This window comes from Capsella rubella, unplaced genomic scaffold (assembly GCF_000375325.1).
Source record: "Capsella rubella cultivar Monte Gargano unplaced genomic scaffold, Caprub1_0 scaffold_5, whole genome shotgun sequence".
Taxonomy (NCBI): Eukaryota; Viridiplantae; Streptophyta; class Magnoliopsida; order Brassicales; family Brassicaceae; genus Capsella; species Capsella rubella.
Window position 1 is genome coordinate 57,687 of NW_006238919.1, and position 24,903 is coordinate 82,589.

The 24,903-nt window shown below is 39.0% G+C and overlaps 7 protein-coding genes and 1 long non-coding RNA gene across 14 annotated transcripts; 3 read left to right on the top strand and 5 right to left on the bottom strand.

Annotated features, from left to right (window-relative positions):
- Positions 1 to 1,475: 1,475 nt before the first annotated feature.
- On the bottom strand, positions 1,476 to 2,578 carry LOC111830593. The gene is made up of 2 exons (XR_002834002.1): positions 2,246 to 2,578; positions 1,476 to 1,956 (listed from the first exon to the last, which is right to left on the bottom strand). It is a non-coding gene; the product is annotated as an uncharacterized LOC111830593 (long non-coding RNA).
- Positions 2,579 to 4,989: 2,411 nt separating this feature from the next.
- LOC17886558 (phosphatase and actin regulator 4A) lies at positions 4,990 to 7,810 on the top strand. Its single transcript, XM_006290596.2, has 2 exons — positions 4,990 to 6,487; positions 6,592 to 7,810. Exons 1-2 carry the CDS (start codon positions 5,208 to 5,210, stop codon positions 7,469 to 7,471), a joined length of 2,160 nt encoding a protein of 719 aa, XP_006290658.1. The 5' UTR covers positions 4,990 to 5,207; the 3' UTR covers positions 7,472 to 7,810.
- A 368-nt stretch (positions 7,811 to 8,178) lies between these two features.
- Positions 8,179 to 9,400, top strand: LOC17885220 (auxin-responsive protein IAA32). Of its 3 annotated transcripts, XM_023783428.1 has the most exons (5): positions 8,179 to 8,329; positions 8,534 to 8,701; positions 8,799 to 9,050; positions 9,130 to 9,238; positions 9,318 to 9,400. In XM_023783428.1, exons 2-5 carry the CDS (start codon positions 8,557 to 8,559, stop codon positions 9,382 to 9,384), a joined length of 573 nt encoding a protein of 190 aa, XP_023639196.1. In that variant the 5' UTR covers positions 8,179 to 8,329; positions 8,534 to 8,556; the 3' UTR covers positions 9,385 to 9,400. The 3 variants fall into 3 exon arrangements, with proteins under 3 accessions (XP_023639196.1, XP_006292592.2, XP_023639197.1); XM_006292530.2 differs by having other exon boundaries at positions 8,179 to 8,701; XM_023783429.1 differs by lacking the exon at positions 9,318 to 9,400 and having other exon boundaries at positions 8,179 to 8,701; positions 9,138 to 9,204.
- Positions 9,401 to 9,503: 103 nt separating this feature from the next.
- LOC17886448 (receptor protein kinase-like protein ZAR1) lies at positions 9,504 to 12,083 on the bottom strand. Its single transcript, XM_006290594.2, has 2 exons — positions 10,437 to 12,083; positions 9,504 to 10,356 (listed from the first exon to the last, which is right to left on the bottom strand). Exons 1-2 carry the CDS (start codon positions 11,917 to 11,919, stop codon positions 9,677 to 9,679), a joined length of 2,163 nt encoding a protein of 720 aa, XP_006290656.1. The 5' UTR covers positions 11,920 to 12,083; the 3' UTR covers positions 9,504 to 9,676.
- A 1,097-nt stretch (positions 12,084 to 13,180) lies between these two features.
- Positions 13,181 to 17,439, top strand: LOC17885218. 5 transcript variants are annotated; one of them, XM_023782518.1, is made up of 13 exons: positions 13,181 to 13,511; positions 13,579 to 13,677; positions 13,770 to 13,854; positions 13,931 to 14,048; positions 14,181 to 14,241; positions 14,319 to 14,372; positions 14,652 to 14,808; positions 14,909 to 15,005; positions 15,377 to 15,489; positions 15,710 to 15,816; positions 15,986 to 16,096; positions 16,197 to 16,717; positions 16,890 to 17,439. In XM_023782518.1, the coding sequence occupies exons 1-12, from the start codon at positions 13,422 to 13,424 to the stop codon at positions 16,320 to 16,322; spliced, it is 1,218 nt and encodes a 405-aa protein (XP_023638286.1). In that variant the 5' UTR covers positions 13,181 to 13,421; the 3' UTR covers positions 16,323 to 16,717; positions 16,890 to 17,439. The 5 variants fall into 5 exon arrangements, with proteins under 5 accessions (XP_023638286.1, XP_023638287.1, XP_006293191.1 ...); XM_023782519.1 differs by having other exon boundaries at positions 13,181 to 13,500; positions 13,586 to 13,677; XM_006293129.2 differs by having other exon boundaries at positions 13,182 to 13,511; positions 13,979 to 14,048.
- Positions 17,440 to 17,815: 376 nt separating this feature from the next.
- On the bottom strand, positions 17,816 to 18,979 carry LOC17886415 (reticulon-like protein B15). Its single transcript, XM_023782251.1, has 5 exons — positions 18,886 to 18,979; positions 18,583 to 18,766; positions 18,341 to 18,470; positions 18,189 to 18,258; positions 17,816 to 18,090 (listed from the first exon to the last, which is right to left on the bottom strand). The coding sequence occupies exons 1-5, from the start codon at positions 18,977 to 18,979 to the stop codon at positions 17,933 to 17,935; spliced, it is 636 nt and encodes a 211-aa protein (XP_023638019.1). The 3' UTR covers positions 17,816 to 17,932.
- Positions 18,980 to 19,773: 794 nt separating this feature from the next.
- Positions 19,774 to 21,501, bottom strand: LOC111830697 (60S ribosomal protein L7-2). The gene is made up of 7 exons (XM_023783306.1): positions 21,422 to 21,501; positions 21,137 to 21,320; positions 20,934 to 21,031; positions 20,790 to 20,847; positions 20,452 to 20,531; positions 20,241 to 20,343; positions 19,774 to 20,151 (listed from the first exon to the last, which is right to left on the bottom strand). Exons 2-7 carry the CDS (start codon positions 21,308 to 21,310, stop codon positions 19,936 to 19,938), a joined length of 729 nt encoding a protein of 242 aa, XP_023639074.1. The 5' UTR covers positions 21,311 to 21,320; positions 21,422 to 21,501; the 3' UTR covers positions 19,774 to 19,935.
- Positions 21,502 to 21,866: 365 nt separating this feature from the next.
- LOC17886673 lies at positions 21,867 to 24,640 on the bottom strand. Its single transcript, XM_023782618.1, has 6 exons — positions 23,936 to 24,640; positions 23,616 to 23,836; positions 23,299 to 23,527; positions 22,809 to 22,894; positions 22,627 to 22,718; positions 21,867 to 22,358 (listed from the first exon to the last, which is right to left on the bottom strand). The coding sequence occupies exons 1-6, from the start codon at positions 24,200 to 24,202 to the stop codon at positions 22,153 to 22,155; spliced, it is 1,101 nt and encodes a 366-aa protein (XP_023638386.1). The 5' UTR covers positions 24,203 to 24,640; the 3' UTR covers positions 21,867 to 22,152.
- Positions 24,641 to 24,903: the final 263 nt, after the last annotated feature.

Here is a 24,903-nt window from a genome sequence, read left to right on the forward strand (position 1 = left end):
CTTTCAACTTTCAAATATAAAACTACGAGTACGATACGAGGACATGTAATTTAAATTGCTAAATTTAATTTCCACTTTACTATTTATTTCAAATATTTAGACATGAAATGACAGGTACAAGAAGATAACGTATACTTCGGATAACAAAACTACGATAAATCCATGTATTAAAAAAATAGAAATACCTAAATCTTTAGAAAACAAAAAGGCTAAAACGTGAATCTTTGAATTGAAGAAAGTAACGGGAAATAAAGATGAATTTGAAAGATCAATAAAATTAAAAATCGAACAAGGATTGTCTATGCTAGGATTACAGACAGTGCATTGTGAATGAAAATGGTGGGAGCATGTGACTTAGATTAATAATTAGATTTTTATTAGTTTGATAAAAATAAATATTTAAACGAGGAATATGAGTATCCCGTCTAAATCTTTTGCCAAGTTTCTTATAATAAACATTGACAAATGATTATGTTTTAAAAAGAAACGATTATGGAACAGAAATTTTATGACAGATAGAAGACGGGAAGGGACGGGACGGGTCAGGACGAGACGGAAATGAACATGACGGGTTTCCATTCTAAACTACACATAAAACAATTCAAACTAAAGCCAAACCCAAATCCGATTGAACATCTCTAAGCAAACAGTAAGAAATGTTTTGATTAGTTTAAAAAATAAACACGTAATATCACTTATCATTTTCATTTAAAAAATGTTAAAATTGTAATTTTGAAATTTTATCATGTAATACAATATCTATATTTTACAACTGTATGTCTATATATAGTTTATCAAATAAACTCATATAACAAAATTTTACCGAAATAACATCTACTTAAAAGATCGTAATTTTGTAAAAATAACTCCGCACGTACGTGCGGGTCCATCACTAGTTTATTTATAAAAAAAAAGAAACAAAAAAAGGGTGAAAAAACCTTTTTTATCCATTTGAGCTGGATTCCATCCATTTCACCGCCATTTAGCAAACATATTTTTTTATTTTCATAACATAAATTTTGTTCATTAACAATATTATTATAGCAAAAACAAAAATAAGTAGTTAGTATAGTATTCAGTTTAATATTTATCAGAAGAGAAACCCTTAAATTGAGGAGGAAAAACAGCTGCAGGGTGTAGCAGACACACATATATATATATATATATATATATATATATATATATATATATATAATGATATTAAATAATAAAAAATGTAAGAAAGTGATGTTGTTCATCTATAGTAAAATATTGAGAATATTAACAAAACAGGCACTTTCCAACTTCAATCTTTCGAAGTAGGAACAAAATACAGTAACCTTTGACAACTCAGCAAAAGGCTCCTGTACATGACATTATTGCCTTCCAACATCTTGAGCGGGATGAGGGATGAAGAACTCTGAGTGGATTGCTACCATATTCATGAATGACGATGATCTTGTTGTAAATTGTAGATTTTTACTTTATTCTCTCCGTAAAGATTAAATTTTTGTGATTGTAATGAAAACTATTGTTTTGGGATTACAAATATATTATAAAGATAATCATCATACAAAAAAACTAAACCCTAATAGATTGTAAATAGAAAACCCAAACACAATATATATGTACCTTCCCAGTGAAAAGTTTGAACGCAAACATTCTTTACAAAAAAAGAAAGAAGACATGCATGATCACCACAAACATTTGTGGCTTTATCCTGAAAACGTTCCTATGAAGTCCTCCAATTCCAACGAGGAGGCCAAGTTATTCATTGAGAAAAAAGAGCAACACAATTTTGATTAACCAATTGATGCTTTTATACTTGAAAAAATTGATGCATTTGGTTATAATGTTGTTTACCACTAAGTTGCTCGAACAAGATAGTTGTTTCAGCCATAGCTAGTGTCTTGTGTTTCCAGTCACTCACAAGCTCGAGCCCAACCATAAATTCTTTTCCTCTCACATCTTCAGTGACTAAAAAACAGAGTAAATATCTAGTTAGAGAAACTCAAAGACTTTACTATCATGTATTTTCTATAGATATTTCAAACATTGAATAATTTGTGTACCAATGTTAGCCATTTGTAAAACTAGAGCCTCGGATACAACTAATTCTACCCTTTAATCATTTACCATGATTTTACCAGAAATTTTGTAGAGATTACAATAAATTAGCAAATATTCATCAAGACTCTGATTTTGTATGCAATCGCAAACAGATCCAAACCGAGAAACAAGAACATGAGAGAGACAAATAGGAAACCTTGTAAGATTGAAGATCATTGGAGAATAATCAAAGAAAGCCACCGTAAGACTGGATTTGGAGATCTAAATCCGACGGAGGAGACGATGATACAAACGCGAACGTCTTGAAGCGAAAAACGAACAAGACCGGAAAATATAACAGTGGTCGCGCAGCTGCCATGGCTCCATTATCGAATGAAAGCTTAGATTTCAATTTTTTCCCTTTTCGATAAGATGAGAGAGAATACACCGAAGAAGAAGAAGACGTCACCAATTTAAGGGGTACAATCGACATTTAACAATGCACTGAGTACCTATTTTGGTAAGGATTTCGGAAAGTGCCTAAATTGAAAGGGACCTCTAAGAAAAGTGCCTAATCTGTAATTAACTCTAAAATATTTCATAAATATAGATTAATAAAAAATTAGGTTTCAACATTGAGCTAGTTTAATTTTAAACACAATTCAAGATTATAATAAGATAGTATTGTTTTTTTTTTAACCCTTTATAATCTCATCAATAGTATAAATCAATAAGTCTACAAAAATATTAACGTTACCTTTCAAGATAATTTTCAATTATTTGTAATTGATTACTAAAATATTAAAAAATAAGTTTCATTCCTTTTCTGAATATATACCGAAATAAAAAAAGTCTATTTGATAAATTAAAACTTTTGATAAATCAATGGATTTACATTCATAATATTGTGTCACTCTTAACAGCCTAACAGTAATGGAGAGCCGTAGGATGCAAATCTGAATCTGAAATTAAGAAGGGATAAGGATCATTTGTTTGAATTTAAGTTTGAGAGGATTCTTCGATCTTCTTCCTTCATTCCTTTGGGCAATCCACTAGTGCAGTCAAATAATGTGACCATCCAATCATCCTTTTCCTTCCTTCCCCAATTCCCACACAGACACACTTTGTTTTGATTCCTCATTTTCCTAACTAATACTAATCAAATCACTAAACACACCTTTCTTCTACTTCTTTTTTACTAACCCCAAATACATACAAAATTTATGTTTAAAAGTCATCATTCTTCCTGTTCTTCCTACTCTTAGCATTATTATTTATTCATTTGGTTTAAGCAGATCTCTCTCTCTCTCTATGTCTCGCCTGATACGCTTTTTCCTCTCTTTTGTATAGAAAAAAAATTAAAGTGTATTGGAAAAGGTAAATATAATCCCTTGCGTTTGTTGCTATATGCCCAAATATTTGTGTTTTCGGGTTTTATTCATTATTTTCATGTGACCAAAGTCTTTTATCTTTCTTTTTAACGGTTGTGATTACTATTTTCTATTAACTTTTATATATATATATATATATATACATTGATATATAGGTAATGTTCTTTTTAGAATAGTGTGACTCATTCAAAATTAACTGCAATTGTAATCGTGAGTGATTCCAAAAACTTCACTGTCATTTTATAACTTTTTTTTTTTTTTCATATCTGACTCATCTTCTTTTCGTTAAAGCTCTGTTAATGGATTCTAAGTAATTTTCAATACAGCTTTAAAATAAGATAAGAGTTATGTTGTTTACATTTATGGCGACTATAAAATTTTAATATTTCAACCGCAGCAACAAATATAGCAAAGAGATGAAGAAGAATCGAAGACAAAGTGAAAACGTTTTTCTATTGTAATCGCAGCCGCTGCGACTCAATTACCGAACATAGCCAGTTATAAAACCAAATTACCATCAATTTATTGCTTTTTCTTTGAGAAATAATAACCATTTGATTAATTAAACTATGATGCATCCTAAGATGGTCTTCTATGTGTATGGAATTTTGGCTTACACTTGATCATTTCGTTTCATATGTTGGATTATAACGTATGTTGATTCTTTTTTGTTAAAGATAAACCATATAACTAATGTGTTGTTTGTGTATCTTAAAAAAAAAATCATTTTAGCAATAGAATATATATATTTTTTAATTTAACATATGATATTTTTTATTCAATGTTCTCAAGTTTGAATTTTATTTTAGTTTCATGTGGTGGCAATTTTAACAAATTTTATTTGATTACGGCTAAAAAGTTCAACTTCAACTTTATGCTTACTACATGGAAACTAAAAAAAACTTAAGCTCACTAAAATATTTGTGAATAGATTTACACTTGATTATAAAGGTACACATATCCTCAGAAAAATCATATATAACATTTGGAAGATATGGGTAATTTTATAATCAAAGATATTATTGTAATTTATTTTTCAAGTTTTCAATAACTTTTAGTTTCAAATAGGGTTATTCTGCTCTATGTCTATGTTTAATTTTGTTTTCTTCACAAAAATGCGGTTTCAAGAAAAGACACAAAGCATTGATTAATTATTATTATTATTATAATTTTTTTGTCATCCCATTGATGAATTATGATATTTGAGCAATGTGATTAAAATCGTAAGCTAATTATTGTCGTGAAATTTTATTGTGATATTAATATTTAAATATTTTTTATTAAATGAAAAAAACAAAACTGAAAGAAATAAGGGTTAGAAAATAGAAAGAGAAAGGAATATGAGCATAGTAGAAGGGTAATTAAATTACTAAAATAGCAAAGCATATACTATAGTATTTAATTAATTATTTGAAGGGGGAAAATAAATAAATAAATAAAATAAAATAAAGAAAAAGAAAAGGAAAGAAACAGCTGTAGTCTACATTACACATACGAATCGTGGACTAGCGGCACCACCACCACCTCTACCTACTAGGCTCCCTTCTCTCTCTCTCCAATTCCCCAATTTCAGTTTTTGCCATTTTTTTTTCTTAGTTTACTTCTTCTTCTTCTTCTTCTTCTTCTTCTTCTTCTTCTTCTTCCCCGGAGCGAGCGAGCTAGCCTTTCTCTCAATTTTATGCAGCTCTCTCTCTTTTTATTTTTCAATCCTCTTGCAGTCAAGCCGACTCCTTTATCGTATAATTTCGTGTTGGGAAATTAATTTGTCGAACATTTTATTTTGATTAGATGGAACCACCGCCTCCTTCTCTCTCCTCCACCGCGGTGGCTTCCACCTCCATCCCCGCCGCCACCGCCCCTGTTCCTCCTCCTCCTCCTCCTCCCCCTCACCTCACTTCATCTTCCCCCGACTCTCTTGACTCCTCCCCTCGTTCTCGCACCACCGATGTCTGGGATGACCTTCCTGCTCCCTCCGCCGTCTCTTCTAAACTCCGTCTTATGTGCAGTTACGGCGGCCATATCCTCCCTCGCCCTCACGATAAATCCCTCTGCTACATGGGCGGCAACATTCGCATCGTCGTCGTCGACCGTAACATCTCTCTCTCTTCTCTCCTCGCTCGTCTCTCCAACACCCTCCTCGACGGTCGCTCCTTCACCCTCAAGTACCAGCTCCCCAGCGAAGACCTTGACTCTCTCATCTCCGTCACTACCGACGAAGATCTCGACAATATGATCGAGGAGTATGACCGTACCATCCCCACCTCCAATTCCACCAAATCCTCCCGCCTCCGTTTGTTTCTCTTCTCCTCCAAGCCTGAGGCTACTCAATCTATGGGCCAGATCCTTGAGAGCTCCGCCAAGAGCGACGATTGGTTCCTCAAAGCTCTCAACAGCGCTGGTCTCCTCAATCGGGGATTCTCCGATTCTGACACCAACGTCAATCGTTTACTTGGTTTGGACGATGCTCTCGCTCTCCGCTCCAACAACAACCAGGATGCAGATGACGGCTCCGTCAAAAGCGCCAAGCAGCAGCAGCAGCAGATCCAGCAACCTCCTCCCCCGCAACAGCAAGGAGGCCAAGATGTTCACTGCTTGCCTGATTCTCCCATGTTGGACACCTCCTCTTCTTTTGGCTCTACTTCCTCCTCTCCCTCTCTCGCCAATTTGCCGCCGATTCGTGTACATGTTGAGGAATCCAGCGCCGGCGTTAGGACTATGCCAGATCAGAGGAATCTGGGAATCGAAGAACAGTTCGCACGGTTCAACGTTGGGAATAAGCAGCTCCCGCATCAGCAGGACGACGGATTCGCTGCCCTCTCTTCACCACCGCCGATGCCTGTCACAATCGCCCTTCCTGCTGCGTCGGTGAGTGCTGCTGCCACCGTCTCAAATGAGTCACATGCGCGGGTTTTCTCGGACGATGAGAGATCTGATCACGGGGTGCCTACTGGGTTCAGGAAACCTCCAACTCCGCGTTCCCAGCCGCAGAATCTGCCGCCTCAGCAGGCTCATCAGCTGAAATCAAATAGCGGCGGACACGAGCTGCCATCACCCAATTCCGTTTCCAGGTACTCTTTTCCTTTTTCTTCCCATGTGCCTCAAATATTTGATGGTTTAGTAGTTTGATTGGTGAGATGCTGATTGTGTTTGCTATATATATATAATGCCTCAGTGATAGCAGTATGAGCAACACTATGTTTCACCAAAGACCTGTCTATCAAGAACCCTTTGCTCAGATGTCTTCAGCTCCCACCGGTATGATCAACCCCTCGGATCCAAGTACACTCTTATCCCAGAATCAGAATCAGGACCCAAGCTACATCCTTCACCCCCAATTCGAGCAGCAACCTGCACAATCTCAGCCACAGCAGCAGCAACAGTTCATACACACTACTGCTGCACCTCAATACATCCATCACCATCCCTCTAGCGGCCTTCCTGTCCCAACTTACATCCAGGTTTACCCTTCGCAACAGCCGCCGCAGCAGCAGCAGCAGTCCTTCCACCAGCACCCAGGTCGACTGGATCAGCAGCCTTATCCTGTTTATTATGTTACTGCTCCAGTCCCACCTAGGCCCTACAGTATGCCTGTGCCACAGTCTGCAACTGTTAGCGAGGCTCCAGGTTCTCTGTCTTCTAACCATCTCCAGGCACCTCCCAACGCCACCATGATGCCTCCACCTCCTAGCAACCACATGAGAAGTGTTACTGGTGGCAAACCTGAGATGGGACAGGCTGGGATTTATACAACATCTCCAGGTGTGGGCGGTGCTCAGATGGTTCACCAGATTCCCACAAGCCAGCAGCAATTCATGGGGTATTCGCAGATCCATCACCCACCTCAGTCTGGTTCAGCTGGGAATCCCAACTATGGATATGAATACCCTGACAATGCTCATACACAGATATACTACACCCAACCTCTGGGACACGCACAGTACCAGACAATGACCGGACCTCCACCTGCCATGGTGATGCCTGATGGCTCTGCTGCTGCTAAGCTTCCAGCTGAGAACATGACTCAACAGATCCGGAGTTCACAGCCATTGTGACACACAAAGAAGAAAGAAGATGAACCACAAAATTTTGGAGGAAGAAAACCCGGGTTGGTTTTTAAACGTATAAATATATAATTACTTTTATTTTTTACAAGTTGCTGCGTCAAAAAAGAGTCTGGCTTCATGTTGGTTTGGTATTATTATGGATTATGTTACGAGTGTTGTGTGAGTAATTAGAAAATAAGGAAGTAGTGCTGTTTCGTGGGTTTTACATTATAGTTGCAATTGATACTGGTGGTGCTTCACCATTTTCCTGGATCTTATATCATATTTTTATCATTCATTTTATATTGTAAATGTATCACTCCTTGATTATTGCTCTTTTTATTTGTTTTTCTACTTGTTGGACACTTAAGAGGGAAAGACCAGAGATTTAAGACACATAAGATTCTGGAATCTATAACATGTAATATTTGGAAGAATGTATGTTTTCCTCTTCATTGCTTCTTCTTATCGATGGGAGCATAAGTACAGACATAAATCCATGTGTGTGGTCTTGTAAAAGTACACACAACACTACAACTTCTCAGACAAGGTGTGGGTGGAAAAGGTAGTGACAAAGTCGGCATGTCTTGCAATTTAGCAACATAACTATCTCTTTTGAAAGAGAGAGCATTTGTGCCATTACCTAAACACCAAACCCAGCCCCCATCTCTCTCTCTCTCTCCCATACTTTCGATTCAGGATATTTTACTCTTACTACACTATTCTCTTCTCACAAGCAACACAGCCGATATTTTTTCTGGCAGAATTCACTGAGGGGAGATGTGTCTTTTGTGATTTTATGCATCAGAAGTATTAAGTACCAGCTGACCCGGTTGGGTCACAAAATCTGAACCAAATCTCTCTGTGGTCAGCTCCCCATCCCTTGCATCAAACCAAATGTATCTTAATGGGTTCTTCTTGTCGTCTGTCTCTTTCCTGTCTGCAATTATATGTCTTCTTCCTTCTTTTTCTTAAACTCTTCCGACACTCTTTCAGCATCTGCTTCATGCTATAAATTTGTATCAGTGAGCTCTTTTTTCTCATCCCACTTTCCCTTCTCTTCACCTGTAGTCTGTAGACATAACCAAGCATCAATGGATCCAAACACATCTGCAGACTTTTTCCAAGAATCTTCCAAGTTACATACATTTTACCCGAAGACCAAGGGTGTTGTAGCAATCGATCTAGGCCTCAGCCTTAAGACAATACAACATGAAACTTACCTCCCATCGGGGCAGAGTGAGTTTCTTTGCTGAACTACTATGCTTTCACCTCATTGTTAGTCAGTTTTCTTAGTCCTCACTTGGCACCTTCAATATCTACATGTGAATAAAAGTGATAGGTCTCGACGGGTATGCAAAGCTCATAGACTGGTCGCAACCTGGATATAACAGCAATACACTGCTGAAGAGTGATGAAATTGGAAACCAACGACGTGGTCAAGGATATTACAATAATGAAGAAGAGAGCAGAGGCAAATTGGCTTATGTAAAGGTAAATCTGGATGGCCTAGTGGTGGGCCGCAAGGTTTGCCTTCTTAGTCAAGGATCTTACTCAAGCCTTGCTCTTCAGCTGGACGATATGTTTGGTAAGCTCATGTTCTGGTTCCCAAAGATTCCAGCAAAGTATCTTTCAAAAAAATTTGCCACATCAATTTGGATTTGCAGGGATGCAGACTGTGTCAGGACTGAGGCTATTCCAGAATGAGTCTGAGTTCTCTTTGGTTTACAGAGACAATGAAGGTATCTGGCGGAATGTTGGGGACGTTCCATGGAAGTAAGCTCTTACACTTTCTCTATACAAAAACTTGCCTATATAAGTAAACCACTTTTCTAATTTGCTTGAAACTCAATAGGGAGTTTGTCGAAAGTGTGGATCGGATGAGGATCGCAAGAAGAGACACTGCTTATCTTCCCTTTTAAGCTTTAAGTGGAAGCTTCTCCTCTTCCAGGGGGTTCACTGTTTATCTAAGATCCAAATTAGCTCCCTTGTTGTTCTAATATTTAACATCTGATGTAATGGAAGCTTTAAGCTATAAATACGATTATGAAGAGACAGACATCTTAATTAATAACTACCAAGAAAGACAGGGACAAATAAACAAAAACAAACAAAACAAACGGTAACAACATTAGCGTCATCAGGTGCAAATGCTCGAAATACTTGCAGCTTCATCTTTTAAAATAAGCTTTTATGTGCATATCTATAGATGTCTCAATCGCCGGCCACAGGTAATCTGTCGAGAGTATCAGAAACATGCCTCATGGTAGGCCTTTTCTCTGGACTGCTATTAACGCAACTGATTGCAATCTTAAGAACCGCGACAATCTCGTCTTCCTTATCTGCCTCAGGAGCCAAACAAGGATCAAGAACATCACACAATGGTTTCTTCTCCTCAATACATACTTGTATCCACCGAACTAGATCTATTTCAGATGACCCCAGCTCCATTGCCGGAGACCTACCCGCTATCAGTTCTAGTAAAATGATCCCATAAGAGTAAACATCCCACTTCTGTGATGGTTTTACCATCGTGAGAGTCTCGGGTGCCTGATAGTAGGATCCAGACGAAGAGTGAGCAGTGAACTCCGAAGATACACTCTTGTGATGGTGTTGTTGCCTCTCTTGCGGCTGTTGATCAGTTTGGATGATTCTGTTAGACTGTATGGTCGGAGAAGATCCGCCAGCAATGTTAGCCAACCGTGCTAGTCCAAAATCAGAGATCTTGGGCTCCATGTCTTGTCCGATGAGAATGTTGCTGGGCTTGAGATCTCCATGGACGTATTTTTTTGGACTGAACTCATGCAGATAAACAAGCCCTGTCGCAATGCCTTTGACTATCCTCAGCCGTTCAGACCATGTCAACGAAGAAATAGTCACCATGCCTGGCTTTCCTGCACACCCACCACATATACAGTGACTCAACATGGTGTACTCGAAGGATTAATTTCGAAATGAGCAAGGGGTGACTTACCGTGGAGGGCGGTTGCGAGGTTACCGTTAGGAACATAGTCGTATATGAGAAGCTTCTCATCCACAGACCAATAATAAGCTCGAAGACCAGCAATGTTAGGATGTCTCAGTTTCCCTATGGCTTCAACTTCTGTCTGAAACTCCTTGAATCTCTGAGACCCTCCTTCACCTAATCTCCGGACGGCCAGTGTGAGACCGTTCTCTAGAACCACTTTGTACACAATGCCGATTCCGCTCTTGCCTAGAACGAAAGCCGACGCTTTTAGTAGCTCCTCCAGGTTAAACACAACCTGAGCGTCAAGGGCCACAATGTCGCAATGCTCTACGTTTTCAGATAGCGTTTCGGATTCGTCTTTCCGGAAACACAGACATTCTGAAGCCCTTTTCTTGGATTCTTTCTCGAATCCGAACAGGTTCTCGCGGTTGCAAGGACAGAACTTTGAGTAGCAGTAAGTGAAAAGCAAACCCACGAGGCAGATGCCGATAACGTCGCAGAGAACAATGGCAATGATGGCGCTTTTGCTCAAACCACTTGATTTTTGTTTGGTTTCGGAGGAACTATCAGAATCCTCGGGTGGGTTGTTGCTTGGGATAAAAGGGTAAGAGGCATTAAGGCCGAGTTCATATCCTGGGCAAAGCTCTTTCAAAGGCGGGCCGCATAGCCCTGTGTTGCCGATAAACGCCGTTGGTCCTCTGTTCATAAGAGCACCAGTTTGAGGAATGGGACCGGAGAGATTGTTGAAAGTGAGATCAATGTAAACCTTTTCAGGAAGGTCGCCCAGAGCAGGTGGGATTGGACCGGTGAAGTGATTATGGGAGAAATCAGCAGTTCCTTGTAGGCTAGAGAGGTTCCCGATGTCACCGGGGATCGAACCGTTGAATTGGTTGAAGGCGAGGTCGAGTTTCTCCAGAGAGACGAACGCTGAGCCAAACCCATCAGGCAAAGGACCAGACAAGTTGTTTCGGCTGACATCGAGTGTTCTCAACCTGCTGCATTGCAGAATCGAAGGCGGTAGCGACCCGTCGAAGAGATTCTGCGACAAATCCAATGTCTGAAGAAGCTTGAGCCTACCGATCTCGCCCGACAAAGACCCATCAAAGGAATTGCCGTAAAGGACTAGACTTTGGAGTCCTTGAAGCTGGAAAAGCTGAATAGGCAACGGCCCATAAAACCTATTGCTCCGGAGATTCAAGTGACGGAGACTGGAGAGAAACCCTAGAGACGAAGGGAGGGAACCGTGGAGGCTCTTCCTGGGAATGCTTAGAGACACCACCTTGAGTTCTTTGCAAGTAACACCGTTCCACGAACAGGCGTCCTCGTCGGATGAGTTCCAATTGCTGAGGGAACCAGTAGGATCATCGTGAACGCTCTGCTTAAAAGTTAGGAGCGCGAAGCCCTCGTCGTTTAAGCCAGTCACAGTGACATGGGGGATGTAGTTGGAGCTGCAGAGAAGAGCAACGATGATGATGAGCCAAGCCAACATTTCGGATGCAAAATTAGAACAAAAAGACTTAGTGGAAGGAGGCTTTGTACAAAAGAGAGTGCAGCAAGAGGAGTGATGCTGATAGTGATGGAGTAAAGAGTAAAGTAAAAAGAACGAAAAAAAGATACTCTCGTTGAAGAAAAAAGGAGGAAGAAAGAATACAAAAGGAGCGAGAGAGAGAGAAAGAGAGAGAGCTCTGTTTTATTTTTATTTTGCATCGGGAGAAGAGAAGCAACAAAATTAAAAAAAAGAAATGACCAACAAGTTTGTGAAAAAAGAGGTGAAAGAGTTGGACAAAAGAGAAGCCATGGCGGTCTAATCCATACGCTAATTTGTCCACTAATCCATTTTTACTGATTAATTAACATATCTCTCTCTCTCTCTATCAATTCGTTTAGCTCTTTTTGACCAAAATTATCGTTTAAAAAAGGTCGTATGTAGAAATGTTAATTCAGAACTTTTTTATGCAAATAGTTACATCCTTTTTATATAAAAAATAACTTTTTGTCAGGAGTATTGGTTTATACAGAAAAGTATTACATATATTGGTCCTTCGATTGATCTGTCAAGTGTCAATGTAGGTAAAACATTTACAGTGTTTGTCGTTTTCTAATTCAATCTAATATATTGCCAATACATAAGTAATTACCATTTAAGTATCATTTTGTGAATCATACATAGATAGATAATGTAGCCTGTAGCACGAAACTCCACAAAAATACCAGCTGTAACATGTCACTAGATAAAGAAAAACATTTTTTTTAATTAAGTAAAGTGTAAATAAATCAGCATTGAACTACCTACTAATTTGGCGTTTGGGAGAGATCTAACGGTGGAGATATCAAGATAAAAGAGTTTGATATTCATACTGTATTACTAGTTACTAGAGAAAGTCGTCATAAGTCATACTTGACCATATAAACACACCATTCAAGAATTAAAGAACACAGCTTATCTTCACCTGAATTTTCTTGGAGAGTACATAATTTTCCCAAGAAGAAGATTCATATAACAAGAAATTCTAGAAATGGCAAAAGCTTAAATTGATCAAACTTTGGTGTAGATTACAAGGGGTTTTTAAAAAAGGCTGCCATATATGTGTACACATACGTTGTCCGGCCATTATTGTCGTTATTATCGTTATCATTGATACCATAAAAAATAAAAAATTGTCAACAAGTAAATTCGTAGTTTAGCACCCTAAACCCCCCTAAGTCCCTAACCCCTACACGCGCAGAGAGAGAGAGAGAGAGAGTCAGTGGGCCTAATTCCCCCCCCTACCCCCTTCACGGGACTATCGGACTAACGGCGACGACTCCGAGGGAGTGCCCCGGGGGGGGGGGTCAAATAAAACAATTGTTGCTTTTCTATAATATTCAACTATCTTTGGGCACAAATTATAAATACGGAAACATTCGGGGGCCTAATTTGTTTTTTTTCCCGGCACGACGATTGATCGATCATCATCAATGGGGGTGAAGACGAGCCGAGACCGATAAACAATGGGAGAGCCTGCGATCCGTACCATCGTCGAAGCGATTCACTCTTCTCCGACGCAGGCCGTCGTCTATCTTTCCGGCGGTGCCTCTCTGGTTTCACTCTCTCTCTCTCTCTTTGCTTTGAGTGATACGAAACCTATATATATGTACATATTCTCAGGCGTTAGGTTGGTTGATGTCGGTTCCTGGAGCTTCGAACACGCTTCTCGAAGCCGTGGTTCCTTATTCTAGTGTATCGATGGTCCAATTACTCGGAAGGGTTTGTTCTCTATTTATGGCAAAATCCTCTTCTCTTCTCCTTTATCACCTACCTGATTTTGTTCCCTCTCTCTCTCTCTCTCTGTCTCTCAGGTTCCGAGCCAACACTGCAGCCAAGCCATGGCCAAGGAGATGGCCTTGTTAGCCTACAATCGGGCCCTTAAGCTCTCGAAACCAGGTTCCTTTCTTTTTTAACACATTTTCTCATATAATTTGGTTTCATTCCTCACTTGTCCATCGTCGTTGCTTGTTAGTAATATTGATAGGAGCCCCCGATTGGTCTAACTCTGGTGGAGTTTTAGGATATCCGGTTCTTGGTGTGGGTTTTACGGGATCTTTGGCAACTTCTCGTCCAAAGCGTGGGGATCACAGGTTATGCAGCTTTTCTCTCCTGCTCTTCTTGATTTCTTAGCTATCACAGTACGTATAACCATCTCAAGGGATTTTGAGCATGGCCGCTTATGCTTTCTGTTACTCATAGTTATTGTTTTGTTTCCCGACTAGGTTCTTTTTGTCTATGAGAGCATCCGACCGGATCTGGGAATCATCAGTCACTCTAACCAAGGTCATTGCTAACCTTCTTTCTCCCGTCCTGCTTTGCTTTTTAATATCAACTACTCATGTGTCTTTTCTTGTTGTTAGAACCTACGGAGCCGAGAGGAAGAAGATAAGGTGTCAAGCTGTGCCCTCATCCAGGTGTGTTACAAAGCTTATTACCATCTGTTACGGTGTTGCCTGCCTAAGGCTCTTTTTTTTTTTCCTTTCTCTAGTTTTAGTTAAAAAAGAAATTTGACAAGTTAGTTCAGTTACTGATATTAGAAACAAGTACCTGTTAATGTTTCTGTTTCAATATACTGTAATACTAAGATATATATTTTTCTGGGGGAGTTTTGTCCATACTTTCCTCAGCTCGCATAACGTTTTAGTTAGATTGTACTTTGAGGTTCTTAAAACCTTTTCTGGTCATTTTCTTAGGCTATGGCCAAGGCATGCCAAGTTTCTGGCTCACTTGACTCTGGCTTGACCGAGTCTGAGGTGCCTTATGAGTCTGAAACCCAGTTTAGTGAAGAACAAGAAATAGAGCAGCTTATAAATGGGCAGTTGTGCTGTAAGATTTATTCATTTTCTGGGGGTAAGTTTTTGTCATTTTTACCCAGTGAAACTTAGGACTTCATTTTAAACTTAAATTGGCATGTGTTGACATTAATGATGTAGTTCTAACGTTGTGGCAGAGGCATACGGTACTGATGGAGATAGAAAGATTATACTGCCTGGCTCTTTTAACCCATTACATGACGGTCATCTCAAGCTGTTAGAAGTTGCTATGAGGTAGGCTAGTATGTCTTTATTATCTCCTTAATGAAAACCTGATTCTCTTTCAGGTGAACATGCTTGAAACAAAAACCGTGGTTGTCAATCATTACGTATAACCCGAGTGTTCTGTGTATCTATTATTGTCTTTGATTCCTGCTGTCTTTATGTTTCTTAGTTAGATCTGATATGCTACATTATGCAAGGTAACTACTAATTGATCATTTCTTCCGTTGCGCCCACATGTTGTGCTATATGATTCATTTTGTTGCTGGATTCTGGAGAGGCCTTTGGCATTTTGACATCTGTTAACCTACAAATTATAAATCAGATAACTATCTCTGTAAAATGAAATGTAAACAATCTCACAAGCAGATCTGTTGATGCAGTGCTTGTGGGGGCGGCGGGTACCCATGTTTCGAGATATCCGCAATAAATGCCGACAAACCACCGCTTTCAGTTACACAGATTAAAGATCGGGTCAAGCAATTTGAAGCAGTTGGTAGGCCGTTTTTTTACACACTATCTATTTATGTTTTCAATCTTCTGCACCACTTTTTTGGCTTCTCTAAGTTATACAACCATCATGATCCAATTAGTTCGAACAAGGGGAAAGACCAAGTAATTTTGTGATCCATATTTAAGCTATAATGTTTCCAATCCAGTTTGATGTCTATATTCTTGTGCCATCATTTGATTTATGTTTAGTATCCAAATGGCAGGAAAGACAGTAATAGTTTCAAATCAGCCATACTTCTATAAGAAAGCTGAACTCTTCCCAGGAAGCAGTTTTGTAATTGGCGCAGACACTGCAGCAAGGCTTGTCAATGTATGTTAATACTGAAACTGTTCCTGATTCTCTTTTGGTTTTTTTTCGTTATATTTGGATGCTACACTGTTGCGAAGTTAAAACTTATTAAGTCACATAGGTTTGAGGTGCTCTATTATCTTCCAATTCTATTTTATCAAAGATGATTAAGTTACTGAAATTTTTGCAGCCAAAGTACTATGAAGGAAGCTACAAAAGGATGTCGGAAATACTTGGTGATTGCAAACGGACAGGTTGCACTTTCCTTGTTGGTGGCCGCAATGTAAATGGTGTATTTAAGGTTTGACTTAAGCAGTTAAATTTCAGCCAATACAAATTTACTCTCTTGAGGGTTGTCTATGAAATTGTATGCCCTATGCCTTATCCTTGCTCCTCCGCAGGTTCTTGAAGATCTGGATATTCCAGAGGAAATAATCGACATGTTTATCTCAATCCCAGCAGATAAATTCCGGATGGATATATCCTCTACAGAGATAAGGAAAAACCAAGGGGTTGTTACTTCATAATACACGAATTGATGAATTTTCGACCCACATTGAAGTGGTGGCTCGCAAGTGAATTTGTTTAGTGCAGTTGCTTTTTGATATGATCCGTCTTGTTTCATTCTATTAGTTATTATGGAATGCATACAGACGAGCTACATCGACTTGGAAAAGGATATTTTCATTGTTCTTGCCATGCTTGTGTCAAAATAAGAACCAACGTTCCAATCTTGGTTTTATGATTGTCTGGCACCATATTCTGTTGCAGTTGCCTCAAAGTATTACTATCCAACCCTGGCTTGGTTTCTCAAAAGAATTACAGATTAAAATCAATCAAGAATTCAGTTATGCAGGCACACCTGAGCTTGGTGTGACTACTGCTGCTTTTAAGGATTGGGGAGATGTATTTTCCACTTGAGGTAATGATCTCGATTGCTTTTCCATTTCTGAGTAACTGAATTCGCATTCTTGTGTTAGTTTTCCATGAATGATAGATGTGCAACATTGGGTTATGGTAATAGATGCTTAGCATAATAAATTTCTTATTCTAAAAACTCAAAACCAATTTGATAGTTGCTCTTATATTTCTAGTTCTACGAGACAAGTGCAGCAGCGCAGGTATGTTGCTTCTGTGTCTGTCAAGGTTTCAGATTCAATGGGTACCAATGCAGACACGTCTTCTCTTCCTAGTTCCACCTACTCAGCCACAACAATTTGTAGAAAGTCGCGCGTGGGCATTTACTGCAACGGTGGCAGAAGGACATGAAACGTCTATATACAGTATGTGGCGGATCGCGGATTTTTGGGTCTGATCATGTGGACATAATGAATCCGGATGGATGGTATGAGCATTTACATAAGGAATGAGATGGAAGGAGCAATTCAGAGTTTCCTGGGAAACGTTTAAAGAGTGTGTGAATAATGTTCAACTTGTGACAGAGAAGCCTTCTTACAACTGTCTTTATACCAGCCTGATTAGAATCTTTAATCATATTACATCCAGTAATAGGGTTAGACCAAATCTTGGAATAGATCCGAACGATCAAATTGTGGTGGTTATTTCACAGATTTCTGGAAATATGACATTTTTAAAATTGACGTACGAATATAAATTATAATGTATAGTTGTATACAAATGAAATCATATATTGCATCAAATAAAATCATTAATGTCGTTGATTTCATTATTAGGCTTTTCAAATTATATGGGCCTAGAATCATATGAAATCTAAACTCGATGTAGCCCAATGGGCAGTATAAAAGTCCACCCAATAACGCGCGTCGTGCGAAATAACGTTTCTTACCAACTCTCACGATGAGCGCGTCGAGCCCACCTCCACGAAATCCCTGGACTAAAGCATGCAGAAATCGCTGTTTTTTCGTAAATTTTAAAATTGAGCGCGTGAGGGTCGAATTCTATTTAATAGTTTTGGAAATAAAAGCAAACCCAAAGTTTTATTATCTCTATTATGTTTCTGATGTAGGTGGCTACATAAGTATGGATGGTACTATGGTAGTGGTAGTAAAATCCTTTAAACACAAGTTTTTAGGTCTACGGAATACAAATAAGTTAAAACATTGATATAGTATAGCATATAGAGAGGTTCTTTCGATTCGCCCGTATGAAGTATGAACTACTCCACCTTGGTGGCCCTAGGAATCTTTGAGGCAACTGTGGACTTGAATACATCAATTAAGTTGTTTTTCTCTTCCGATACCTTCCCGATGAAACTGTCGATGACCTCTTGAAATTGAAGGTACAAAACCGGAGTTGTCATCGAGCAGACTAAGCCTGGAAGCGTGTTGGTTGATGTTATAGTTTATTAGAGAGACAAAATAAATGGAGGACATCAAAAGAGAAGAAGATAAATGTTTTGAGGTTCCTCTTACATATATACAACATTGTGAGGAGGCTGATGTAGCTCCCAATGATGTCTATGATGACCACATAAAAGATGGTCTGCCACATGAAAGTTTATCAATGAAATTAGACATGGAAACTAGAAAATAGTGTGACATATATAGGTAGCGAGAAGATTCACCCAGAGAAAGGTTTTGATGTCTTTCCCATAAGCAATCTCGTACAGCATAAGGAGAATGCCTTCTGTCTTTAAAAGCAAGGCTCTAAGTCGGGAATCTGGTAGATTCAGCTCTTCCGGAGTGGGAGGTCTCCTGTGTTAGATTGGTGGAACCACAGAGCCTCTACTGTTAATTTTCTTATTTCAAATGACTTATAAGAAATTGTAAAAGATGTGTGCATATATATTGGTATTTTAGTAGGTACCGAGCGATAAAGAGTTGTCCGAACTTGGCCCAAAGGAAGAGGAGGAGCATGAGGAGTAACAGGATTGAACAGAGGAGTGGAACAAATCGAGCCTCCATGATCTCCAAGAGGAACCAGAAAAGTGTGGCAGTTACAAGTGTTATCCCCGAGTTTATCTTGTCCTTCCACACACATAAATCCGCCACTGCAACAACAACATTTCCAATGTATGGTCATATTAAAGCCCCTAATAAGTCTCTTCCTTTGACAAATTTATTCATAAAGTATATTAGTAATATAAGTAGAGGACACAAGTAACGTCACCTGCTCCTTTGCCAAGTATTTGATCCACAAGAGACATATTGGTTAATTTTGTGTTTGGTTCTTTAAACGAGACTTTGCAATCTCCATAAACCATAGTCCATCAAAGGATTATATATAAGTAAGAAAAAATGAAAAATCACCAAATTTTTTCTTTGTTGTTGGCATGCTTTTTAGTCTTTAATTAAACTACAATCATTGCTTAACTTAATTATGGTGGCTTTTAATACACCGAACGCCACGGGCCTCGTCTCCGGGCTCTCCTCTTATTATTAACATGTTCATTGAGACATGTTGTACTCTCCTTATGTCTCTATATGAATAACACAACATTTTGCATGCCAAGAATCAGAATCTTATAACTTTTATTGATTTTTTTTACCTATATCCGGTTTTCTAATTTTGTATTTATTTGTGAACAACAATATATATTACCTTTTTCATTTATTTCTTTCCATTTTAAATTACAATACAGTATATACATCTCTTTATTTTTACATTATATCAAATGAATGCATAAATACATTATGAGCTAGCCATTATAATTTGTTTCTTAAGATACTTTCTCGAGATATTCAATCCAACTTTCAATAACCAGATATATAGGATACACAACATTTGCATATAAAGTTCTAATAACAATATCAGAATGTACCAAAGTAAAGAAATAATATTTCTCAATGGGTTGACATTTGGTGATATGATAAACTTGTTGGTTATGGTTGATAATCATTCTGTAGCTTTATTAAAGGCAAGTTTTGAGAATTAATAACTTCGTTTTCCAGACTCAAGAGTTATACGGACCGGTGACATTTTTTGTATACTATGTTTGCTTTATAGTATGTCATATCTATAGTAGAGTCACAGATTGATATAAAATGACAAGCGCAATGAAGAAAGTGAAGAAATACCTGGGGTTGTCCACAACCATATTAAGAACCAAAGACAAATAAAGAGAAGTTTCAAAAAGTCTTTTAACTTAAGAAAGAAGATCAAAATCCAGGAGGCATATAATGAAAACAGAGTGAAGTCTGACATTGAACAAGAAAACATCTAATTCATCCTCCTGATAAGCTCGTTGATGAAGTTCTCACGGTTTCCAGCATCACCACCTTCCACGTAGTGATTTCTCTTCTTCTTGAGGCCTCCGAGTGGTGCCTTCAGCTGGAATGGCCAGAGGAAGTTGTTGGCTTCTTTAAAATGAGGTCCAACTGTTAGAATCTCATGGATCAAATCCTCAGTGCAGATGATCCCATGCTTTCCCAAAGCCTGTTTCATTGTGTATAAAAGAAGAATTCGTGAGTATTAACTTCATAACAACATTGAACAAGTGAGTGCAACAGAGGCAGATTTCGAACCTGCTCTACAATAGAGTTATCAGTTAAAGCAATCCTCTGGTGGTTTAGCTTTCCATAACCTCTCTTGTAGATCAATTCTTTGACACTCTTCAGGTTAGGGAACCTGACAAAATGAGAGAGGCAATTCTGTGATTAAAACACTTGCTATCAAAACGAAAGGTCTAATAAAAGAGGCAATTCTGTGATCAAGGCTTGGGGCTGAGATGAATACCCGTAAGTAACATAGGGCTCAACACGGCGAAGCATGTTCATTGTAGCCTTGTTGACTTTAAGGAAAACACCATTGAAAATCTGCATTCGACAATGCCAATCTTAATCATTATTCAACACCAAAAGATACATTTCGTCTAGTTGTCATCGCTATGACATGTGACAGTATCAGACCAGTTGATTCGCAATAAACTTCATGGAAATCAACAGAAAGATAATATCTCTTAGGTTTTGAACGTAAGACTAATAGCAATTAGGAGCAAAATTCCAAAGAGTAGCCTACAAAAACACTATTCAATAGACATAAAGCACAGCAACAACAAAAACTAAATAACGAACCTGTCTCAAACGCAAGAGCTGGAGAATCTTCTTAGTCTTAGGGTCAATGGCATTGATACTGCAAATTCAAGCAACAACATATAAGAACAACAACATAGGATATGTCTTTGGAAATGCTAATACTCACACAAAGAGAAAACATACCCACGGATACGGATGATGAACAAGAGCTTAGCTTCAGGGTCAACATAAAAACCTCCCTTAAGCTTGGCCTCGCGTTTCAAAGAGATCAACTCCTTCTCCTGATAAGGATGATGAGAAAAGCAGGAACGAAAGATCAACATCAGTTTCAAAACAAGCACAGATCAACTTGTCCGTCGATTCCATGGGAGTAGAGAAATGTTTACCTTCTCGGCGTACTCCTTGGAGTACTGCTCGGCTCTTTTGAAGATGAGCTTCCTGTTCTCGGCGTTCTTCTTCTTGGCAGCCTCAGCATTCTGCTTCTTCTCCAAAGCCCACTCCTCCTCTCTCTTCCTCTTCTTCAGCACCGACTCCGGAACTACAACCTTGGACTCAACCATTTCCAAAATCCTGCACATCAACCCAGATTTGATTTTACCTTCTGAATCCGAAGAACAGGAGACGATACTAATCGATATATAAACAGTGAAGAGAGAATCGACGACACTAACCTCTGTGGCAGGAGCTCTACTCGATTCCAACGGATTTCTCAGAGGCGATACGTTCTGCGGCGATGAGAGATTTTATATATATGCTCTATGCCTCTCAAATTAGGGTTAAAGTATGAAAGTTATGGGCCTCACGAGCCCATTATCTATTATTGAGCCTGTATGGTAAATGCCCATGTTTTTATCTACGGCGAGATTCAAATTGATTAGGCCCATTTGAGATTTGTAGTTTTATTTTCTTGTTTTCAAATTGATTAGGCCCATTAGAGGTGACACTTCTTGGATGGCTCTGGGACAAACCAAAGTGAAGCACTTTACAAACTACTTCCTCGTGGAGATTGCAAATGGAGGTAACATATACATATGGCAATCTGTGGTTACATTTTAACATAACATTGGCATGCCATTTTCCCTCGTCAACTAACTTTGTAAAATGCTAGTTTGAACATTCACATTTGCTCCAATAGTTTCTATTGCAGACAGCATGGTATTTGTATACAACAAGACGGTGGTTAGCCCAGGGTTCCTCATACATCATCTGACCAAACAAAATTCGTTTTATCTATAACTTACAGATTTAAAAAGAAAGAAAGAAGCAACTCCTTTTAAAACCTGAATCTGACAACAACCCATATCAACAGTTTTGAGTTTATTGATTAAACTCGCTCAAAGTGCTTCGCAAGTTCATATCTTTTCGCACTTTTCCTTATCAATACTTCCTTTTAAAATCCTACTCAACGGCGGCAAAAGAAGAGGAAGTCAGGGTGGCTGACATGATAAGAACGCAGCCACTTGTCAGCTGCTTGGAACAGAGAGTTCACCAGCTGGTGCTCAGAACCCCCATCTGGTGTCCATAAAGAACCTCTAAACTTGTATGAAGCGAGCCCAAATACAGGCAACGGCATCTTCTCACTCTCCCTTGGTTGTGCACTATCTTCACCTACATTAACCGACCAATGTGAAAATATCTATCAACCAAATAATTATCCTTCTGCCGGAATTTGACTCTGCGACTAACTCTTCTACTGAGCATACACCTAGTTATGTTGTTAAGTTGATCAATAGTCAAATGATGCTACTATAAAATTGCAACATTTTGCATCCACTTAAGCATTTTTTTCAACTTTCTTATAAATGAACCAGATTAGATAAATTTCCTGAGCAGGTTTCCTCTAAAATCTTAATAGAATAAAACTGTTAAGTTTTACCTCCAGACGGTGTGTGCAGGGAATGATACGTCAAGAAACAAGCATCCAGGTCCTTGAGTGTCGGTCCTGTGGGTATTCTGTAAATTGGGTACCTGCAAAGTATATAATACAATGGATTCTCAGAGACAAGAACAGATATACTGGCAGCAAGCAAATGCACTCGAAAGTACAAGTAACAATACCATGCCACAGAAAACCAGCTTGACGGAAGCAAGTCACAGCTTTTCAACGTTTTCAGCTCAGGAAACTGAGCTGCGAGGTCAAAAACCTGTAGTACAACATAGGCATAGTCATGAGTGGGAGCCGAATATTAACAACAGACTGACACAAGTTCCCATCTTTTTGTGAGTTAGAATGTGGTCTCATTTAGTGTGAAAAAAATAATGTGGTCTAATTTAAGTTGGCGATAACCAATTCCTCAGCAGATTGAACATTTCTGATTAGTTGATAGCCAACAGTTGACCCAAATTAAGGGGTTAGTATCAAACAACTGTCATTTCTAACTTCTAAGCATTAGTTTTCAAATTGAAGTTACCTGGTAAGATAAATGATATGAAAAAGCAAACAAAAATCATCTTGGTAGTTAAGAATCCGTTAATGATTAATTAGTATCTACGGCATGCTTTTGAAATATGATATGGGAAGTTCTAGTAGAGAAATGAACACAGAAACCTTATCAGCCAAAGGTTCGCGGATGTAAGGAAGGTCTCTTTCAAGATACTCAAATATCAAACGACCCTGAGAGCTTAAAGGTTCGCCGTCGTCACTGGATGAATCTTCCTGATGTTGATCTCTCAATGAGATATGGTTGAGTCTAGCAGAAACCCGCTCAGAATCACTATCGCTGCTGACATCGCTACTAGAATCCCGGAAATCGCTGTCGCTACTATCACCTGGACGCCTGCCATAGGAAAAGGATATATAAGAGACGAGACAATGAAAAACATGTTCTATAGTGATGCAGCAACAGAATCTGAAAGAAAAAGGACCTTGGTTGAAGAGATGAATGAAAGGCATGAGAATGAGCATAGATTTGAATGGCTGACAAAGAGGGGACATAGTATTGGATAACACGATCCTTGTTATTCAAAACAAGAGGAACTCCGGTGCCGTAAGCACTCCACTCTGCAAATGACTCCCAAATATCTCCAAGCACAAAGTAAGGCACAGGTTTATAATCATCATCGGCTCGTCTTTCCCGTAGCGATGTCTGCGGAGTCACCATTAGAACAACAAAGACCATATATTTAAAACAAGAATTCCCCAGAAAAACAGAGAAAATTCTGAGTTTGAAATGTAGAAAAGAAACCTTAGAAAAAAACTGGGCCGGGACGGATGGTGTGACGGAGTCTAAAAACCGTTGAAGATTACTGGAAGGGGAAGGCTCAGAGGCGAGGGTAGGAAGGAGTAAATGTTTAGGATCGTTGTGGGAATCCGGAGAGGGGCCATTGGAGACGTCGCTCTGAGCTCTCCGGAGCTGATCGATGCGCTGATTGGCTTTGCGAGCTTTTGCGGAAGAGTAGAAAGGATCGTCGCCGTGTCGCCCTCGCGTCAACTGAAAACCAGCCCCCAACATATCCCCTTTTGTGAAAAAAGCCTCCCGAGTTCGTTCCTTCCTTCGTTCGATCGAAAGCAACACAGTCCGTCCTTGTCAGTAGTCCTCCTAGTCTATCTAAGTTTTAATAAGTTATTTTGTTTGGTTTTTTCTTTGCGTTAAAATAAGCACATGAATATGTTTCTCCGATCGATGTGACGGCGAAGAAGCTTGTGTCGAATCGGAGATTCTAAGATTGGGGAAAAAATGGATCGAATAGACTGAACCAAACCCAAAAGAAGAAGAAGAAAACCCTTTCTTTAGCCACTCCTTCCGGAGATATCAAAAGCTCCGATTAAACAGGCAACGATTAGTGGAAGAGGGAATCCAAAGAGATGAGAGATTCGGGTAATGGAGAGAGAGAGAGAGAGATGATTTTGGGATTTTCAAACCAAAGAAAAAAATAAAAAAGGTCAATGAAGCAAATGAAGAAAAAAGGAAGATGATTGGTTCTCTCGTATTCGGAGAGGGAGAGTGAGTGGAATATAACACATTAGCCCCCAAGTAAGTTGGGATTTATCACATTTCGTCCCTTACCTTTGATCCTTCATTACTGATTGACCCCAAACTTTCGTATTTTAAATTTACGCTTTAGTTAAAACATGCGATCCATCATCCTACTAAGCGCATCATTATGGGCATAACCCGTCGGTCCTTAGGAGAATAAAAAAAGCCCATAATAA

Coding starts and splice junctions, on each gene's coding strand:
- LOC17886558 (XM_006290596.2), top strand. CDS start 5,208: ATGGAACCACCGCCTCCTTCTCTCTCCTCCACCGCGGTGGCTTCCACC. Junction 6,488..6,591: donor TCACCCAATTCCGTTTCCAG/GTACTCTTTTCC, acceptor ATAATGCCTCAG/TGATAGCAGTATGAGCAACA.
- LOC17885220 (XM_006292530.2), top strand. CDS start 8,413: ATGTCTTCTTCCTTCTTTTTCTTAAACTCTTCCGACACTCTTTCAGCA. Junction 8,702..8,798: donor TTACCTCCCATCGGGGCAGA/GTGAGTTTCTTT, acceptor TGTGAATAAAAG/TGATAGGTCTCGACGGGTAT. Junction 9,239..9,317: donor GTTGGGGACGTTCCATGGAA/GTAAGCTCTTAC, acceptor GAAACTCAATAG/GGAGTTTGTCGAAAGTGTGG.
- LOC17886448 (XM_006290594.2), bottom strand. CDS start 11,919: ATGTTGGCTTGGCTCATCATCATCGTTGCTCTTCTCTGCAGCTCCAAC. Junction 10,357..10,436: donor CCTCGCAACCGCCCTCCACG/GTAAGTCACCCC, acceptor GTGGGTGTGCAG/GAAAGCCAGGCATGGTGACT.
- LOC17885218 (XM_023782518.1), top strand. CDS start 13,422: ATGGGAGAGCCTGCGATCCGTACCATCGTCGAAGCGATTCACTCTTCT. Junction 13,678..13,769: donor TGGTCCAATTACTCGGAAGG/GTTTGTTCTCTA, acceptor TCTGTCTCTCAG/GTTCCGAGCCAACACTGCAG. Junction 14,049..14,180: donor CCAAAGCGTGGGGATCACAG/GTTATGCAGCTT, acceptor TTTCCCGACTAG/GTTCTTTTTGTCTATGAGAG.
- LOC17886415 (XM_023782251.1), bottom strand. CDS start 18,979: ATGGTTTATGGAGATTGCAAAGTCTCGTTTAAAGAACCAAACACAAAA. Junction 18,767..18,885: donor AATACTTGGCAAAGGAGCAG/GTGACGTTACTT, acceptor TTGTTGTTGCAG/TGGCGGATTTATGTGTGTGG. Junction 18,259..18,340: donor ACATCAAAACCTTTCTCTGG/GTGAATCTTCTC, acceptor TTCATGTGGCAG/ACCATCTTTTATGTGGTCAT.
- LOC111830697 (XM_023783306.1), bottom strand. CDS start 21,310: ATGGTTGAGTCCAAGGTTGTAGTTCCGGAGTCGGTGCTGAAGAAGAGG. Junction 20,532..20,789: donor AGCTCTTGCGTTTGAGACAG/GTTCGTTATTTA, acceptor TGTCGAATGCAG/ATTTTCAATGGTGTTTTCCT. Junction 20,152..20,240: donor ATAACTCTATTGTAGAGCAG/GTTCGAAATCTG, acceptor ACAATGAAACAG/GCTTTGGGAAAGCATGGGAT.
- LOC17886673 (XM_023782618.1), bottom strand. CDS start 24,202: ATGTTGGGGGCTGGTTTTCAGTTGACGCGAGGGCGACACGGCGACGAT. Junction 22,719..22,808: donor AGCTGGTTTTCTGTGGCATG/GTATTGTTACTT, acceptor TATACTTTGCAG/GTACCCAATTTACAGAATAC. Junction 22,359..22,626: donor CCTGCACACACCGTCTGGAG/GTAAAACTTAAC, acceptor CGGTTAATGTAG/GTGAAGATAGTGCACAACCA.